At 51.3% G+C, this 17408-nt stretch overlaps 4 protein-coding genes across 6 annotated transcripts; 2 read left to right on the forward strand and 2 right to left on the reverse strand.

Moving 5' to 3' along the window:
• The first annotated feature begins 497 nt into the window (after positions 1-497).
• On the forward strand, positions 498-2517 carry Rnf208 (ring finger protein 208). The gene is made up of 2 exons (XM_031369308.1): positions 498-767; positions 1041-2517. Exon 2 carries the CDS (start codon positions 1555-1557, stop codon positions 2350-2352), a length of 798 nt encoding a protein of 265 aa, XP_031225168.1. The 5' UTR covers positions 498-767; positions 1041-1554; the 3' UTR covers positions 2353-2517.
• A 581-nt stretch (positions 2518-3098) lies between these two features.
• On the reverse strand, positions 3099-4838 carry LOC116091597. Its single transcript, XM_031373175.1, has 2 exons — positions 4822-4838; positions 3099-4747 (listed from the first exon to the last, which is right to left on the reverse strand). Exons 1-2 carry the CDS (start codon positions 4836-4838, stop codon positions 3859-3861), a joined length of 906 nt encoding a protein of 301 aa, XP_031229035.1. The 3' UTR covers positions 3099-3858.
• A 466-nt stretch (positions 4839-5304) lies between these two features.
• Ndor1 (NADPH dependent diflavin oxidoreductase 1) lies at positions 5305-13793 on the reverse strand. Of its 3 annotated transcripts, XM_031369312.1 has the most exons (14): positions 13583-13792; positions 13233-13310; positions 9865-9962; positions 8365-8463; positions 8181-8282; positions 7880-8089; positions 7479-7600; positions 7173-7393; positions 6982-7089; positions 6710-6824; positions 6418-6564; positions 6204-6322; positions 6042-6136; positions 5305-5936 (listed from the first exon to the last, which is right to left on the reverse strand). In XM_031369312.1, the coding sequence occupies exons 1-14, from the start codon at positions 13715-13717 to the stop codon at positions 5792-5794; spliced, it is 1794 nt and encodes a 597-aa protein (XP_031225172.1). In that variant the 5' UTR covers positions 13718-13792; the 3' UTR covers positions 5305-5791. The 3 variants fall into 3 exon arrangements, with proteins under 3 accessions (XP_031225172.1, XP_031225173.1, XP_031225174.1); XM_031369313.1 differs by lacking the exon at positions 7880-8089 and having other exon boundaries at positions 13583-13793; XM_031369314.1 differs by lacking the exon at positions 13583-13792 and having other exon boundaries at positions 9865-10013.
• On the forward strand, positions 13789-14800 carry Tmem203 (transmembrane protein 203). Its single transcript, XM_031369315.1, has one exon. The coding sequence runs from the start codon at positions 14034-14036 to the stop codon at positions 14442-14444; it is 411 nt and encodes a 136-aa protein (XP_031225175.1). The 5' UTR covers positions 13789-14033; the 3' UTR covers positions 14445-14800.
• The last annotated feature ends 2608 nt before the right edge of the window (positions 14801-17408 follow it).

A 17408-nucleotide genomic window follows, 5' to 3' on the forward strand; every position in this document is an offset into this window, starting at 1 on the left:
AATGGTATCCACTTAAACCCTTGTCCCTTTTGCTGTCCCATCTCGCTCTTTGACGAATCCTTGTGCCATGTGGATACATCAGTGAAAACTCCGGGCGTTCACACAGGGGGTGTGTCAGGGTTTGAAGAGAAAGGACCCTGCCCTTTCAGAGCTCAAAAGGTAGCTGAAACACAAGTGGAACGCTGGAACCCCTGCTCGGCATTGTGAGGCTCAAAATGAGGGAGTAAAACGTGAAGTTTTCCCTTACAAAATTAGGCGGACGGTTTGGCCCCTTGGAGGGTCAGCCAAGAGGGAAGGGAATGTTGGTGGCACGGGGATTCTGACTAGACGGTAGCTAGCAGAGAGGTCGACAACTGGGAGCTGACGCCAGGCCAGGCGTGGATCTAGGGGCGGCTAGGAGACTGGCCCCGCCCCGTGGACCCCGCGCGGGTCCCCAGACGGGGGGTGGCGCTGCGGGCGCGGGCGGGCGCCGCGCGCACTGCGGTCCCCGCGCCTCCGCCGCAGAACGCGCCACGCTCCGCACGCACCTGCCGCCGCCGCCGTCGCCGCTGTCGCCGCCACCACGCCGAGCCTTGCGTCCAGCACCAGCGCTCGCGCCCCTGGGTGCCGCCTGCGCCCGCCATCGCCCGAGGTCTCCACTGGAGCCGCGGGAGCTATCGGAGCCACTAGAGCAGGAGAGCCAAGGTGTGAGCGCCGCATCCGGGCCTGCCTTTGAGACAACCTCTGCTGCGGCGGCGGCGCAGCCGGGGAACGCCAGGCTGGGGCAGGTGAGCGGGGGTGGGAGGGGGCGGGGGGAGGGGCGGGAGCCAGACACATCATCCCTTTCCATTTTCATAGAGTCAGTCCTCCGGACAGTTAGTCCGGTCTCGGAGAGTATAGTGGGGAGGGGGTTGCGTTCAGAGTTCCGTGGAGACTTGGATCCCACGGATGAGGTCAGGGTCAGAGGTCGGGCACCCTGTCCTTTGTGCAGGATGGGGGCGAGGGCTAGGGCGAGAGTGAGGTGGGCCCTGTGCTGCCCTCATGCTATCTCTCACCCGCAGCTCGGGCCTGTTGCAGGCCTCTCCATTGCTGTTGCCGCGGAGCCTGCAGCCCAGGTCCTCCGGCAGGCAGGGATCAGGCTAGCTGCCTTCCCTGGGCGCCCTGTCCTGGAGCCATGGGGCCCACCTAGCCCCTGCCTGCCCAGATGTCCCGGCCCAGGGACTGCTGACCTCTGCTACAGGAGGAGGCCCCTCCACGCCCCCTTGCCAGCTTCAGCAGACAGAGACCCTGGGTGAGCCCCACAGCCCAAAACAGCCTCCCATATCCCCTTGTCCCCGCCTGCTTCCCCCTCCCCCTTCTCTTCCTCCTCCTCTTCGGACTGAACCAGATAAGCCACTGTGGCCACTGGGAGAGGGGCTGCCCTCCAAGCTGTCACCAGCTGCCCCTTGCAGTCCACAGAGTAACCGTGGTCCTCACCAGGCCTGGCAGGACCAGGATGCAGCCCCTTCTCTTCCCCCACGGCCCCACCCAACACCCCCACCTGTGCCAACGTCCAGTCTGACTGTAGAGAGCCGGATGCCAGCTGACCCTGGGCCTGAGGTGGGCAGTGGATGGCCGGGCCTCCTCATGTCCTGCCTGAAAGGCCCCCATGTCATCCTCAAAATGGAGGCCATGAAGATTGTCCACCCTGAAAAGTTCCCTGAGCTCCCGGCGGCCACCCCCTGCTTCCCACCTGCACCCAGGCCCACTCCCACTCTGGCACCCAAGCGTGCTTGGCCCTCAGACACAGAGATCATTGTCAACCAGGCATGTGGGGGAGACATGCCTACCTTGGAAGGAGCATCCCACACTCCACCCTTGCCAAGGCGGCCCCGCAAGGGCAGTTCTGAGTTGGGCTTCCCTCGGGTGGCACCAGTGGATGAGGTTATTGTAAATCAGTATGTGATTCGACCTGGCCCAACAGCCTCTGCACCTTCATCATCTGGGCCAGTGATAGCAGGTGAGCCCCTGGAATGCCCCACCTGTGGGCACACATACAACGTCACTCAACGGCGGCCCCGGGTGCTGTCTTGCCTGCACTCTGTGTGTGAGCAGTGCCTGCAGATTCTTTACGAGTCTTGCCCTAAGTACAAGTTCATCTCCTGTCCCACCTGCCACCGTGAGACTGTGCTCTTCACTGACTATGGCCTGGCTGCACTGGCTGTCAACACATCCATCCTGAGCCGCTTGCCACCTGAAGCCCTGACTGCCCCATCCGGTGGCCAGTGGGGGGGTGAATCTGAAGGCAGCTGCTACCAGACCTTCCGGCAGTACTGTGGGGCTGCATGCACCTGCCATGTGCGGAACCCACTATCTGCCTGTTCCATCATGTAGTGTCCACCTGCCCACTACTTCCTGCAGGCCCTTGCTTGCCGCTTCTTCAGGGAACTGGCTTTGTCCTGTTGCCCGCTGACCCTTTCTTGCCCACTGTGGCTTCTGGCCCTACCCTGCGTGGCATTGTCGCTGCAGCCAACTTTGCCATTAAAACTCTTTGCCAAAGTTTGCACTTGTTCACTGATTGAAGCTAACTCCTGTAAACTATGCCCACACCTGGGTCTAGGGTAGGTTCCCAAAGCTATAGTCCAAACATGGTCTAACCAGGAGCTGCCAGAGGGTGACCCAGCTCCATTCAAAGTTGGCTTGCTCTGCTTGTTGAAGGCCAAGCTGGATCGAATGTGCTACTCCGGAGGTCTGGGACTAGCTGAGAACATACTGGTACATGGGGATGTGGCCCAGCTAGGCAGACAGAACTTTTAGCTGTGGGTAGTGAAGCTTATGGATAGTCCCAGCATGCTGGAAGCTAAGATAGGTGGTTTGTTAAGTCAGCATGGGTTGCAGAGAGAGATCCTGTTCAAAAAAAAAAAAAAAAAAAAAAAAAAGTACCTTTCTTCTGGCCAAGATGTATGGAAATACGGAAATAGCCTTTAGACAGCATGTGTAGAAGCTGACAGTTGGCTAAGATCAAGGACCCAGCAGTCTTTTCAATGGTCTGCCTATGACTGGAACAGGTACCATTGAAGGGTTGTGAGGAGAGTGCCTGGATGGCAGAGATAGAGTAATGAGGCTGGCTGAGGTAATGGTAGCATCAGTAACAACTGTTTATTGAGAACCTTTCTTATGCTTGTTATATAGCACTCAGTTTGAAACGTTACGCCCTACATTGTGTCATCAATGAGCCATGAAGTGAGCTGACATTTGTCTGCATCTCCCAAGTGAGGGCTCCTGGTCCAGTGACACGAATTGCAGAGTCAATTAGGAACAGAGCTGGACCTCAGGCATTTGGAGGCTTCAGGGTCTGGATGGGCCCTTGGCCCTTGCAATACAAAGGCAATATTGATCCCAGTTGCTCTGGGCTACCTTCTCTGGTGAGAGTTATCTTAGGTTGGGTGGGGAGGTTTTGAAGGCTGGTTTGTGCAGTGCTGGCCTCTCCCGATAGTTACTGTGGCTGCTGCTGTTGCCTTCAGGGACACACACCAGCTTCTGTCTGGAACAGGTGAGTCTCTGCAGCCCTTGCCTTCTCCAATAAACAGATCTCACGATAAACAGAATCACACATTTGTGTCCACCCTCCCCAGCTGGACCACGAGTTTCTGCCTGCGGCTAGTCCATGGCAAGCACATAGGGCTCTTTTCACAGCTCTTCCTCCCAGGCCAGGCTCCTTCAGAGGGTGTCCTTGTGTCCTTGGCTTTGGCCAGTATCTAGGCTGCAAGGGTGTGTAAGCACCCTGGCTGGCTCAGGCTCTCAGGCATACCTAGTCTTGGTATTAGTGATAACAAGTCTTTGCTGATTACCACAATCTAAGCATGGACTTCAAAGCTTGGCTTACATCCTGGGCTCTGCTTAGTGGGTGGAACGGTCTAGCAGCATGAAGAGCACCCCTAGTAACATGAGTGGCATGAAGATGACCACCAGCCCTAGCAGTTCAAGTACCAGCAGGCTCAGCAGTGACAAGCGGCGGGCACAGGGGCCACGTTCTCGCAGTGTCCATAACCAGGTACCTAGCCTGGGAGGGCAGGGCAGGAAGGGGAGACAGCTCTGTCCTCCCACAGGCCCTGCCAGGAAGCGCAGCCGGTAGCGGTGCTCTAAGGGCCCCCAGGGCCAAGGGCCAGGATGCACGGCTGTGATGGATGCAGTGCGCACTGGGCGCTGGGGTCCATCAGCTCGAAGCAGTTCCTCCTGCAGCTGACAGATCTCCCACTCTAGCATGGGTGTCTTCTGACGACACAGTGGACAGCACACACGACCCAGGTCAGCTCTAGGGGTCATGCCTAACAGCTGGTGCAGGCAGCCCACACACAGACTGTGACCACAGTTTAGCAGGGTCAGGTGGTGCTCACTAGGCCCATAAGGCTCGGCACAAATGGGACATTCCTCCTCCTCCTCAACCTGCCCCTCACCTTCTTTCTGCTCTTCCACAGTTGACTTCAAGGCCCAGGCACCGGATGGGTCTCTGGCCTCCAGTTCAGGTTTACTGTCTGGAGTTCTAGCACCCTCAGGGGCCCTGAGATCATCCTCTTCATCTGCTGGTAGCTGGCACAATGGGTCCAAGAGCTCAGGACCCAGAGAAGTACCGGGTGAACTAGTAGACACAGAGCTGGTTTCATTAGGTCCCAGGGTAGAGCCACCAGAACAGAAGTCAGGATGCGTGGACTGAGACTCCAGGATGAGAGCAGGGATTGTTGCAGATATGAAGGTTAGTGTGGCCCTCAGGAACCAGGTAGAGCTTGACCTTCACCCATTCACTGGAGCACTAACCTCTAGATACACCTTTGGCTTGTTGACCTCACTGGAAGTAAACTTCACTTGGGTCCCCGCAGCATGTCAACTCTTGGTATCTCAGGCCTAAGAATGGTGTTGGCTAGGTCTGGTCCCTGTTTCACAAGTTGACAGACGAAACAGAGGTTCCTTAGCTCCCAGCTGCCCTGGGACCTGTCTGACTCCTCCAACAGGGTTTTCCTTTACAGCAGTGGAGGGCCTGCCCATGGGCGGGCCAACACAAATCACACCTCCTCCACCTGATCATTCTTCCAGTTCTTTGGAAGGAATAGTGTGTTCTGGCTCTTGGCTGGGATTTCCAAATAGCTCTCCAAGCCCTTTCTGTTTGGCCATGAGAGAAGGCATATGAGCTTGGCTGAGCTCTGTGGCTACAAGAGAAGGGGACTAGCTTGGCTAAGCTGTCAGTACACAGCCTGTGCTCATGCCCTGGGTCTTTGCCTACCACTAGCAGATGCAAAGAATCCATGTCCCACCCGCCACCCTCAAATCTAGAAGGAAAAAAAGGAGAAGTGAGTGGCTACCCAGGCAGTTTACTCATGTTTATGGACCTGAACACAGACGGATTTGCCCATTCCCAATGCTCAGGAGACTTGGCCCTGGTGGCTTTTCAACTGAGCTGAGCTGCATAGGTGCTGTGGGATGAAAAGGAATAGCACGCGGTCAGAGGGGCAGCGTAGCTCTCACACAGCTCTATGCCCCTTGGAGGGCTGGCCCTTGGTGGTATGGACTATAATGCAGATTTGGGGCAGAATGAAGGGGTCTGAGAGAAAACCAGGAGTGCAGGCTGCACTGGGCTGGGGCTATGTATGGAACATGGGTTCCACTCAGTTTGGCTGTAGGCAGGGACTGCCCTCCTGGTCAGCTAGACAAAAAAAAACTAAACTGTGGGTCCCAGTGTTCTGGGATTAGATAGCAAGAGGTAACAATGGGCCCTCTAGACTCCCTGCAGGCTCCACAATGCAGCTGTTAGTGTGGGTGTGAGCTAGCAAGTTGTTCCTCAGGCCCAGGTCTCAGTCTGGAAGCGCAGTGTCTGCTGGAGTCTGGCAAGGTAGGCAGATGCATCTGTGGTGGAGAGTTGTCCTTCTTCTTGAAAAATGGACATGAGGGCTTCCGAAACATCCGTAGGCATATATTTAGCATTGCTGGAGAGGCAGGTCTCAGAAAGCTCAGTGATCCTAGAGCCACAGCCCCTACTACTTCTCTCCCCTAAAGGCTGGTCCACTCCCTACATTCCCAAGTTTGCTCACCCTGCTAGGTAGAAGTAGGCACCCTGGCCATCCAGCAGCTCCCAGACAAGTGGCCCCAGCTCTCGGAGCCGGTGCTGCACATATACCTTCTGTTCCTGTAGGTGTCAGAGGCTAAGTTTCAGACATCCCAACTGTTGTCCTATCTAACTTGAATATACTCACCTGCTCGCGGGAGAAGGCTGTAACCAGGGTCAGGCAGCCCTTCTGCTCTAGCTTCTGCCATTCAGTCTGCCAGTAGAAGTCCTGATCCCGCTGGCGGCAGCCAAAGAACAAGAAGTTTCCTGGGGTACATAGGGCAGTTCCCGTCTGGATGTAGGAATTCAGCTAGACCAGTCTCAGTGGTCAGGTCACACTGCTTTGGAATTCCTGTACTCACCAGTTTGGCCATGGGCCACTCGCTCTTGAATGGCTGCTCGGAAGGGGGCCACACCAGTTCCAGGCCCCACCATGATAATGGGTGTGTCTGGTGTTTTTGGGAACACAAGGCTCCCAGGCTGTACCCACAGAGGCACCTGGACAGGTCCTGTTGCAGAAGGGAAATGGCATGTAGGAGGTTGAAAGACAATGCTAAGGTGCTCATTGGGGCTTGAACTCCAGTGGTAGAAGGAACAGGGGAGGACAGGCGCTTGAGGTTATGCTCTCTTCCAACCCCAGAACTATGGATTTACCTTGCCCAGGATTCAGGGATGCTAGCCAGGAGGAGCAGAGACCACGGCGGGGCTCCTTCAGGCGAGTCTGGTACTTTACCACAGCCACAAGGATCTGTAGCTTCCTGGGATGAGCCTATGGACACAGTGATGGTGCTACCCTACTAAAGCACTCCTGCCTGCCACCAACCCCAGGAGAGACAGTCCCTGGTAGAGAGGCAGCCCCATCTACAAACGCCCTACCCAGTCCCAGCTTTCCCAGCCAGCCTTCAGTTCTATTCAGAGTTCCTCACCAGCAGGGAGGAAGCAATGGAGAAGGCCCGTGGGCGGATCCGAGGGATTAGGTCCAAAAGGTAGTCTGGAGGAATGGCACCCGCTGTGTGTGGGAAGTCACTTAGCACCTGGATAAATGGAGTCTTATTGTGTAGTGGTGTGCATACCATAGCTCAGTGGCCCATACCCACCTGCCTGCCCACAAGCCCACCTCCAAGATGGTTCTGCGGGGTCGATTGCAGTACTCCCAGAGCTCTTCCTGACCTCTGGCAGAGCTGAATTCCAGCAGCTTCTCCCGCTCCAGCGCATGTGGGGAAAGACAAGCCAGGAGTTCAAAGAAGGAACGGCGGGGCACGCTGGCAATATCCAAGTACTGTGACACAAGGTGCCACACAGTGCAGGGCTGAGGCAGCCCTGGTGGGTAAGGGACACCTGCAGGAATGGCATGGAGGCTTGGTGGGTAGGGTCGTTAGGTGGCCCCTTGGACCTCAAGAGCTGGTGCATCTCCCATACTCACCTGGCTCCCGTGGCTTAAGTGTGAAAAACTGATTGGGGTCCAGGCACAACAGTTGGCAGAACTGCTGGGTGTGGGCCTCCGAGTTAGAGGGCAGAATTAATACAACATCACCAGCAGCAAAACTGTATGAAAAAGTCACCAGAAATGTGAGGATGGTGTGGAAAGGACAGAGGAGCTGAGAGGAGGGAAGGGATGTGTACGGTAGTGGAGAATGAAGGGACTAAAGAGATGGAAGGTGGGCTGGAGGGCTAGAGGTCAAGCTCTTCGAGCTGCCTGGCCTTTGGCTTTGGCATGCCCTTCTGGTCATGCCCTAATTACTGCCTACCTTTTCCCTGACCACATCAGCTTCTTAGGAACACATGGGCAACCTGCCTGACTGCTTGATGGCTTGGGCTCCTTACCTGATATTTGAGTCTGTAATGTCAAACTCAATTAGCCGAACATCCTGAAAGTGTTGGGGGCCAGTGACCCTCTGGTTGGTGATCACAGGTGCCAGGAAGGGCTGTAACTCTGATGGGGGTGTTTGAGGGGCTGAGCTGGCTATGTTCAGCTCCTCAGCCCCTATGCTAGGGACCTCCTGAAGAAACTGGAAGATGAACTTGGAGGGCAAGCTGTGGAAAGTGGAACTATCAGTTGGGTGGCCTGGGGGGATAAAACAGCTCAAAGTCCCTTGATATTCATATACCCAAGGCTCAGACTCACGGGACTCCATGAGGAATCTCAGGAATGTTGAGGGGTACTGGGTACATAACCATTATCTTCTCCCAAAGGTCTCCTACCCAGGGGTCAATGGCAGCATCAGGCCTAGGAAAGAGTACAGGCATTGGCCTCTGTGGGCCAGAGCCAAGATGGGGTGTCACAGAGGGACACTGACATCAACACTTACCCCAGCTCATGCTGGTCATCACCTAGACACGGTTGCAGGAGGGCACTGCCTCCTAGCTGCAGCAGCCTGCGATGTAGCTTCTTGGCCACAAAGTTGAACCTGTGGGTGGAAACAGTAAGGCAGGCCTGGAGTGTGGGCTAACCAACAGTATGGGGTAGTAGTGTAGTCAACTTCTCTGGCAGAGTAAAGTAGAGCAGGACCTCTCTCAAGGGTAGTGCACACTGGCTTCAGTATGTAGGGGATGAGAGATTGGAGCAAAAACTACAACCAGAAATGGTAAGTCTCTTGATCTCAAGAAGCTGCCATGTGGAAGACAGTCTCATTTTATCAACCCATATCTCTGAAGTGTTCAAGACCCTGGATTCCCTGGCCAGGGCTACACAGTTACTATTGGAGATGGGGCTGGAGTGGGGTGGAGAGCAGATAACCATGTTTTTCTGTAAGAAGATTTCCCCTCTTTGGTCTGTAAAAGACTCACTGGTCCTTGCATTAGCCTGTCCTTTTGGGAACCACATCCATAGTTGGGACTCCATCCTACCTGCCCTGTGTATCCACATAGTGCCAGTGAGCAAAACCTCTAGCAGAGCAAGCTACACCACCACCATCTTCCTATTTTCTATTCTTTTTGGTTTAGTAAGATCCAGTCCCACCCTAGAGTTTGTGGCAGTCCTCCATATTAGCTTTCTGAGTGCTGGGGTTGTAAGGGAGTGAGGCACCATGCTCAGCTTCTGTTTTCTGTTGTTTTTGTTTTGTTTTTTACTTACTTACTTATTTAATTTTACATGAGGATACTGTAGCTGTCAAAAGAGGGCATTGGATCCCATTACAGATGGTTGTGAGCCACCATGTGGTTGCTGAGGATTGAACTCAGGACTTTTCTGTTCTTTTTATCTAAAGTAATCAAGAACCCTGCCATGCACACAACTTTTTAGGGGGCTGGAGTGGCCCTCAGTGCTGGATGACACTGGGCCCCGTGGAAAACAGGTCTTAGGTAGCTACTTGCACCTCTGAGTGGACATCCCTCATCATCACCCAGGAAGATAAAGAAACTAATAGCACTGCTTGTTTAGGGACACAACTGTCCACAAACCCTGACAGCAAGAACCCAGGTGCATGTCTAACAAGCTACCTGAAGGGAAGCTGTTCACCTCGGGGCTCTTTTCAAGTTGTCAGTACTTCAGACTATGTTTGTAACATAGTGAGGAACAGGGACAGACTGGGTGTTGTAATGTAATGCTGGCTTGTCCGTGCCTCACTGAATTCCATGGTGGTATTCTGCCACCCTGTTCCTTCTCCACTGGTGGCCTCCTCTGTGCCAAGTCCTTACAAAGATTAGTGTGTCCACTAGGGAATATCTGTGGATAAGGTTGATGAGCCAACACAGTGCAGGGTTACATGGTCTACAATGGTTGGGCACCTGGGGTCCCGGCTGCCTGCCTCATTTCTTCCTTGACTTTTAAAACTGTCCCCATCTGGCCAGCAAGCCCACCCCCTACTCACTTGGCATATGAGGAATCCCCGAGGCCTAGGACAGCAAAATCCATTTGACAGAGGGAGGTGGATGGCAGGCTCTTCCGGAATATGAACCTCCAGAAGTTCTGTAGCCACAGGAAACTGTTTTAGGACCTCATCTCAGGCCAGTTTTCTGTCTGAGGTCCCAGCAGGGAGGATGGTATGGAAGGAAAGCCATTAGAGCTCAGAACTGTACACTGGCCAATCTGGACATTTCTCCTTCACAAGGTACAAAATTACAGGAACCTGCACACAAAGAAAGCTTATCCTAACTGTGTAAGTATTCTCATATATGGCAATCTGTAGCTCAATGCCCCAAGTAATTACTAGGGCAGTCTGATGTCCTCTTACAGGATACTCAGTGGAGTATTCTTCCTATTCTGGTCTAGGCGTGAACTGACTTACCACCCTCTAGCTGCTTCTCTATTACTGTAGTGGTAGGCCAGTGCGTCTACTGCAGAAGGGATAGGCCAGCCATAAGTTCTCACTCAAGTCTTCTGGGTAAAAAAAAAGGGAGACGGGCTGTGCAATGGTTCTCTGAAGGTGTTGACTCACGAACTCATGCACTCAAACTCTGGATTTATACTGACCTTTCCAGTTAGTTGCCCTCTGGTTTGTCAGTCATCAGGCCATGCTGTCTATTATCCCCACTAGTTAAACCCATCCTCTCTGGGTGTCCCTTTGTAAGCATGTGGTCACTGTCTCAGGTAGCAGTTTTGTCCATTATGTGACACTGTTTATTTGCTTGTAGACAAGGTCTCTTTGTGTAGTCCTGGCTGTCCTGGAACTCTCCCTGTCCCTGGAGTGCCACCACCACCCAGCTATGTGACACTGTTACTATCCTTTCTAATTGCCTTCCTCCTCCTTCCCCACTCTGTCACTCCTCACGTCATCTTTAGGTTCTATTGACTGTTTTCCTCCATGGTCCAATTTCTGTGTTATACTTGGGAGAACTGCTCAGTTATATCCTCCACTACTTTGCAGATTGTTTCCTGCTGTCCTCTTTTGGTCCTGGTCTTATCCCAGTAATGCTGCATCCATAGTGAATTCTGGGTTCCATTTGTCTTTGCCTTTCACTAGAGTCTTCACTTCAGCAGACATATTCATTCATTCATTCATTCATTCTCTCTCTCTCTCTCTCTCTCTCTCTCTCTCTCTCTCTCTCTCTCTCTCTGTGTGTGTGTGTGTGTGTGTGTGTGTGTGTGTGAGACTTATCTGTACTTTTCTGCTCCTGGAAAAGCTGATCACAGTAGATATCACCAGAAAGGAATAAGCAAAGACCCAGTTATTGGATTTTTCTCCTATAATTCCAATGTGTTTTTAAAGAGGATTAGGGCAAAGAAGTCAAGGCCAAGGCTTTCCTATCCTGCTGACATGAGGAACCATACTCCTGCATGTATTTTGGGATGCTGGGTCTGTAGCCTCTTCAAAGGACTTCAGTTCCGGTTGTGATTGAGACAGTAACTACTGACTCCTGCTCCTATGTGGGCCGTCCACAGACCAGCACACCTCAAACCTGAGGGAGATCACTACTCTCTCACCTCCTTGTCCCTTTCTTATTTTTATTTTATTTTGAGACAGGATTTCACTCTGTAGCCCTGACTGTCCTAGAACTCCCTCTGTAAACCAGGCTGGCCTCAAATTCACAGAGATCCATCTGCCTCTGACTCCAAGTGTGCCACCACTGCCTGAGAAGTTGTTTGAGTCATGTTTTTGGTTGACACTAGTTTGAGGCTGGCCCTAAAATCTTGGTCCTTCAGGTTTGGCCTCTGAAGGACTGAGATTACAGGTGTATATCACCATACCTAGCTGATATAGTTTCTTAACATGTAGATGAGGGTAGCCTTGAACTCCTGATCCTACTTCATCTTGTCTAATGCTGGAGATCACAGTGTCTGCCCCCCATAGACTGCTCTCCTTAGCAGTCACTACTGATCCTATGGCTGCCTCTCAAGCCTTCCACCCTATCACTGATCTTGGGAAGGGGAACTCCTCCTGTCTGGCCCTGTCCCTGCTAAGTGGAAGGCCTGAAGGATAAGGGCTTTGTTTTTTCAGTTTTATTTTGGGTGCTTCAACAGTGACACTTGTGCCAGGACCTTCCTAGTCCTGCAGAGCTAATTGCAGCTCCTCTAGGTATCTCCTGGCACCTGCCTTAACTGGTTCTCTTATTCTACAGGTGGAATTACTAGGGATCCTGGTTCTTGTGTTGTGATTCTGTCCCTCATCTTCTAGATCCCTCTGATTACATATCCCATTGAATACTTTTTGGGCTTTCTGGAGTGTGCCTCATTTATTCAGCCTTGGGCCACCACCCAGCTCAAAGCATATGTGCACCTCCTGCTTATGGTGATACGTTGCCTAGCATTATTCTTGCCACATTCAGACAGGCGGTGGTCTTGCTACACTGACAGCATCATGTGTCACTTCCATAGTTCCTATAGTTTTCATCTTAAGCCGACATGCTTCTCTGTAGCTACCCAGGTTTTTTTTTTTTTTTTTTAGATTTATTTATTTTTATATCTAAGTACACTGTAGCTGTCTTCAGACGCACCAGAAGAGGGCATCAGATCTCATTACAGATGGTTGTGAGCCACCATGTGGTTGCTGGGATCTGAACTCAGGACCTTTGGGAGAGCAATCAGTGCTCTTAACAGCTGAGCCATCTCTTCAGCTCACTACGCAGGTTTATTGAATGAACCCTTCTTCCTTCCCCTTTTCTGTCAGCACAGTTAATGGTTGGGGAATCCTCAACTTTCTGCCCTTTACACAGGTTGCTTCTCATCACCATCTGCCCCTCCTTTTATTAATTTATTTTAAGAGACAGGTTCTCCCTATGTATCCCTGGCTAGCTCCATCTGCTCCTGCCTCCCAAGAGCTAGAATTAAAGGTGTGCTCTTTCCTTCCAAATAGTTGTGTCCAATTTCAGGACCCTCTTCACTCCCTGAACACCTGGCATTTTCCCTAGCACCAGGTGTTTCCTGGTAATTGACCATTAAATCTGTTGTTTTGGCCATTAATCTCCATAAAGGAAAAATGTGGCTGCTGTGTCCCAGATGTGCCAGGAATATATGTGCTTGAAAAAAAGAGAGAGAATTAAAGGATGTTCTCTGAATGTTACAAAGTTTGAACTTCAACACATGACCCAGACCAGACTCATGTCAGTTTGGGAAACAAAATAGTCAAGGCTATTGAGTGGTTACTAAGAGCTATTTCTCTCCTCAGATCTATACAAAGAATATCCCTCATGGGCACCTCTCAATATTCATCACGCTTTGAAGGAAAGCTATTTCTGTGGACCTTGGGACTTTTATACAGCAATAAAAACAGGATGAGGGTACACATTAGGCCAGTCTTACCTTCATGTTGTCAGGAGGGTCTCCTTGGCCTGTGGTCGCACAAACAAATATCACCAGGGGCTCCCTAATGAGATTCGCCTCAAGGACAAGACATAGGTAGGTGTAAGGTCTCTGACAGTCCTGATCAGTGCCCTCCCTGCACCGCATCCCACCACCTTCACCTAGGGTAACAGAGTAAAAGTGTTTGGACACTTATTCCCAGTTGCTACCAGGCCTTTTCTTTCTTAGGCCTCAGCCTCGTGCCTCCCTTTCCCCTGAATCCGCTTGGGCCCAACGGGCCGCACTCAAACGTCCTCCATCCGAGGACGCCAAGTCCGGTGGAGGTCTCCGCCGTAGCGCCCGAGCCTCACCACGGAGTATGAGTCCAAAGCCTGCACGGAGCAACCTAACCGCCGGCGCCGGGCCTCGCGGCCTAGCCTCTCGGCCTCGTCCTGGGCTGTGCCAGTCTGGCTGCCGAAAAGCACCAGGAGCTGGGGAACTTGCATTTTCGCACACGCCGGTTAGAACTGCACACCCCAATGACTTCCCCCTTCCGCTGTCAACAGGAAATGACGCAATTCGGCTGCGCCAGCGGGGAGGGGCGGGGACAGCGTCTGGACATCACGGGCTTCCACTAGCATCCGGTTCCCGGTCCAGGGTTGGGGTCCTGAGGGCCGTGGAGCCCCAGGACCAGTGTCCAGGCCGGGTTGGGCTGCTTGCTGCCTCGCGTGTGCAGCGGCGGTAGCAGGCGGTCGCCAGGTCCGTGGTCGGAGACGTCACAGCCCGGTGAGGGGCACCGGCGGCCGATATTAAGCAGGCGCGATGTTATTCTCGCTGCGGGAGCTGGTGCAGTGGCTGGGCTTCGCCACCTTTGAGATATTCGTGCATTTGTTGGCCCTGTTGGTGTTCTCCGTGTTGTTGGCACTGCGAGTGGATGGCCTGGCTCCGGGCCTCTCCTGGTGGAACGTCTTTGTGCCCTTTTTCGCCGCCGACGGGCTCAGTACCTACTTCACCACCATCGTTTCCGTTCGTCTCTTCCAAGATGGGGAGAAGCGATTGGCTGTACTGCGCCTCTTCTGGGTTCTCACCGTCCTTAGCCTCAAGTTTGTCTTTGAGATGCTGCTATGCCAGAAGCTAGTGGAGCAGACTCGAGAGCTCTGGTTCGGCCTGATCACGTCTCCGGTCTTCATTCTCCTGCAGCTGCTCATGATCCGGGCTTGTCGCGTCAACTAACCTCCTGCAGTGGCTGGAAATGGAGCACTGCGCAGCTGGAGTTCTGAACTTCCCGGTTCTGACTCTGCTTGGTGCCACACTGGTGGAGCTTTGGTCAGAAATCAGTGTCTACTTGTGCCCAGTTTACTGTCCAGTTTTCTTTATATCTAAGATCGTTTCCTCGAGCAAAACTTAAAAGTGAAGCTTCATTTATTAAAACTTACTTCCAGTTAATCATGCTCTGAATTGCCAGTCAATACTGAACTTTTCCAATATTTGGAGACTGCATATAAGTAAAATATCCTGATAAGCTCTGAGTATATCTCATGGTGAATGTGCCCCCTTTATAAATCAGCTTGTTCACTCAGCAGCACTGACCTCAGAGTGTACCCCTTCATCTGTTAATGTAAGAGGGCTGGCATCCCTTTTCCTCTGTCCTGCTAAAGACTAGCCTTTTGTTCATTCCACCTCACAAAGAGAAAGCAGACTGTTGAGAAAGAGCATGAATGGGACCCTGTGTGGGTATCTGCCATCTGAGAAAAAAAATTCTGGTCTCAAGGCCTTGCTTGAGTTCCTGGCCCAACCAACTGCAGTTTCACAGCCTTTCCCACCACCTTGTGGCAGGCATCATTAATACACTTGAGATAGACAGACCTAGAAAAGGAAACAGACATTAGGAATGGGTGCTCACATGCTCATGGAAGTGGATACATATACAGCTGAAGTTTATTAGCTTACAGTTTTTGAGTTTATGTCAGTCATGTGCTAAATGAGACCATTTGCTGATGGCAAAAAAATGTTTCCTGAAATTAACAATATATAGTTAAGCATCTCAATATCTGCATCAGGTGAATGCTAAGATGTTCCTTGCCTAGTGGACAGGGGGTCATAGGACTGGGGTTATTAGTGCACCATGGCTAGAGCACTTTGGGTATTAGACTATTTTTGGAAAATCCCTGTTTCTTGTTGTAGGAGATGGGTAACTTGCACTGTTACCCACCCCAGTTAAAGACAATGGGCTATACTTTGTAGAGCATGTGACACCAGAGCCCTGACTTATTAGTGTGTGGCCATTGGTGAGCTCTGATGACAGTGCTGCAGAATTGAGATGACAGATGATCGTCTGAGGACAGATTTTATGTTTTTTAAAAGTAGGGTGTTGTGCAGCAAAGACTTGCCTCAAACTTGCTCTTGTAATCAGTGATGACCTTTACCTTCCTGTTTTACGTGACTCTGGAAGTCAAAGCTAGGGAGTCATATATATTAGACAACCATTGCTACTACTATTACTGCTACTGAAAAAAGAATTCACTATGTAACCTTGTCTGGACCAAAACTCACTCTGTAGAAGAGGCCTCTAGTTCACAGAGGTTGGTCTTTGCCTCCTAAGAGCTAGGATTAAAGGCATTTACCACCACATCTGGCTTAGGCAAACATCCTGCCAACTGAATTACAATATGGTTTTTAATATTTAAAAATTATTTCTGTATATGTATGTGTGAATGCAGGTGTATGTATACCATACCACTTATGCAAATTATTTCTGTCAGCCTTGTGATATTAGGGAGCAAACTCAGATAGCCTGGCCTGCCTGCAAGTGCCTCCACCTGCTGGGCCATCTCGTAAGTTCTAAATTTTACATTTTTAAAGGATTTAAAACAGGATGCCACACTGTTTCCTGGAGTGGCTGTAAAAGAGAAAGAAAAGGGACATTTGGATGATCGTATTTGGACATTTGTTTACCCGTAACCAGGTAGGGGGATCAAAACTATATTGCCATCATTGTCAGTTTAGCTGGAAACCAGCCTGGGCTGTGAGGCCCAGCCTGAGAGAGAGAAAGCAGGAGAGGGAGAAGGGTCAGGGAGACAGGAGAAAGTCTAAAGGAACATCAACAAAAGTTAATAGTTGAGGGATCAAATGTGACCTGCAGAATACAGGGTTCCTGACTATGCTTAGCTATTTGAGTGGGATCATTCTTCTGTGTTTTTTTTTTTTTTTACTTTTTTTTTTTTTTAAGATTTATTTATTGTTATATGTAAGTACACTGTAGTTATCTTCAGACACACCAGAAGAGGGTGTCAGATCTTATTATGGATGGTTGTGAGCCACCATGTGGTTGCTGGGATTTGAACTCAGGACCTTTGGAAGAGCAGTCAGTGCTCTTAACCGCTAAGCCGTCTCACCAGCCCCTCTGTTTTGTTTTTTGAGGCAGGGTTTCTCTGTGTAACAACAGCCCTGCCTGTCCTGGAACTTCTTTGTAGACCAGGCTGGTCTTGAACTCAGAGAGATCTTCCTGCCTCTGCCTCTGCCTCCTGAGTTCTGGGATTAAAGGCATGCACCACCAGCAGCTGACTAGGTCTTTCTTTTACCAAAAGAAAAAAGAAAAAAATCTGTGTGGATGTGCAGTACACATGCGATGTCCATGGAGGCCAGAAGAGGGCATTGAAACCCCAGGAACAAGTTACAGGTGCTGGGATCCAAATCTAGGTCTTCCCTCTACAGAGAAGCAGATGTTCTCAACACCTCACCAGTCCCTGTGCCCTTCATATTGGATGAAGAAAAGACTGTCCTGAGGATGTAAGAAGGGTAGGAGTGTGCCTGGTCCTCATATGCTGGATGTTTGCAGCAGCCTTCATGTGTAAAACTAGACGTTCATGCTGACATTGCTATGTTTCCCTGTGACAAAACTGTCCTTGTTTAGAATCATTAGGTTAATAACAGTGTGGTGTTTGCAGAACAGGTATGCTGGTCTGTGCTGGAGCACAGCAGCTCATGCCTCCTCTGCTGGGAACGAACAGTCAGTCGCATCACACGCTGAGGAAGTGAGTCAAGGGGAGACTTGTCTGCTTTGCCCCCAGCTAGAAAAAAAATGTCTCCAATCCAGGATTGGGCTAATTTTTTTTTTCCCTGAAAGCAAGATACAAGCTGAACTTTGGAGTGGTTTTCCTTGTAACATTTCTTAGATTTTGCTTTGTGTGTTCCTCT

Source organism: Mastomys coucha, unplaced genomic scaffold, assembly GCF_008632895.1.
Source record: "Mastomys coucha isolate ucsf_1 unplaced genomic scaffold, UCSF_Mcou_1 pScaffold15, whole genome shotgun sequence".
Taxonomy (NCBI): Eukaryota; Metazoa; Chordata; class Mammalia; order Rodentia; family Muridae; genus Mastomys; species Mastomys coucha.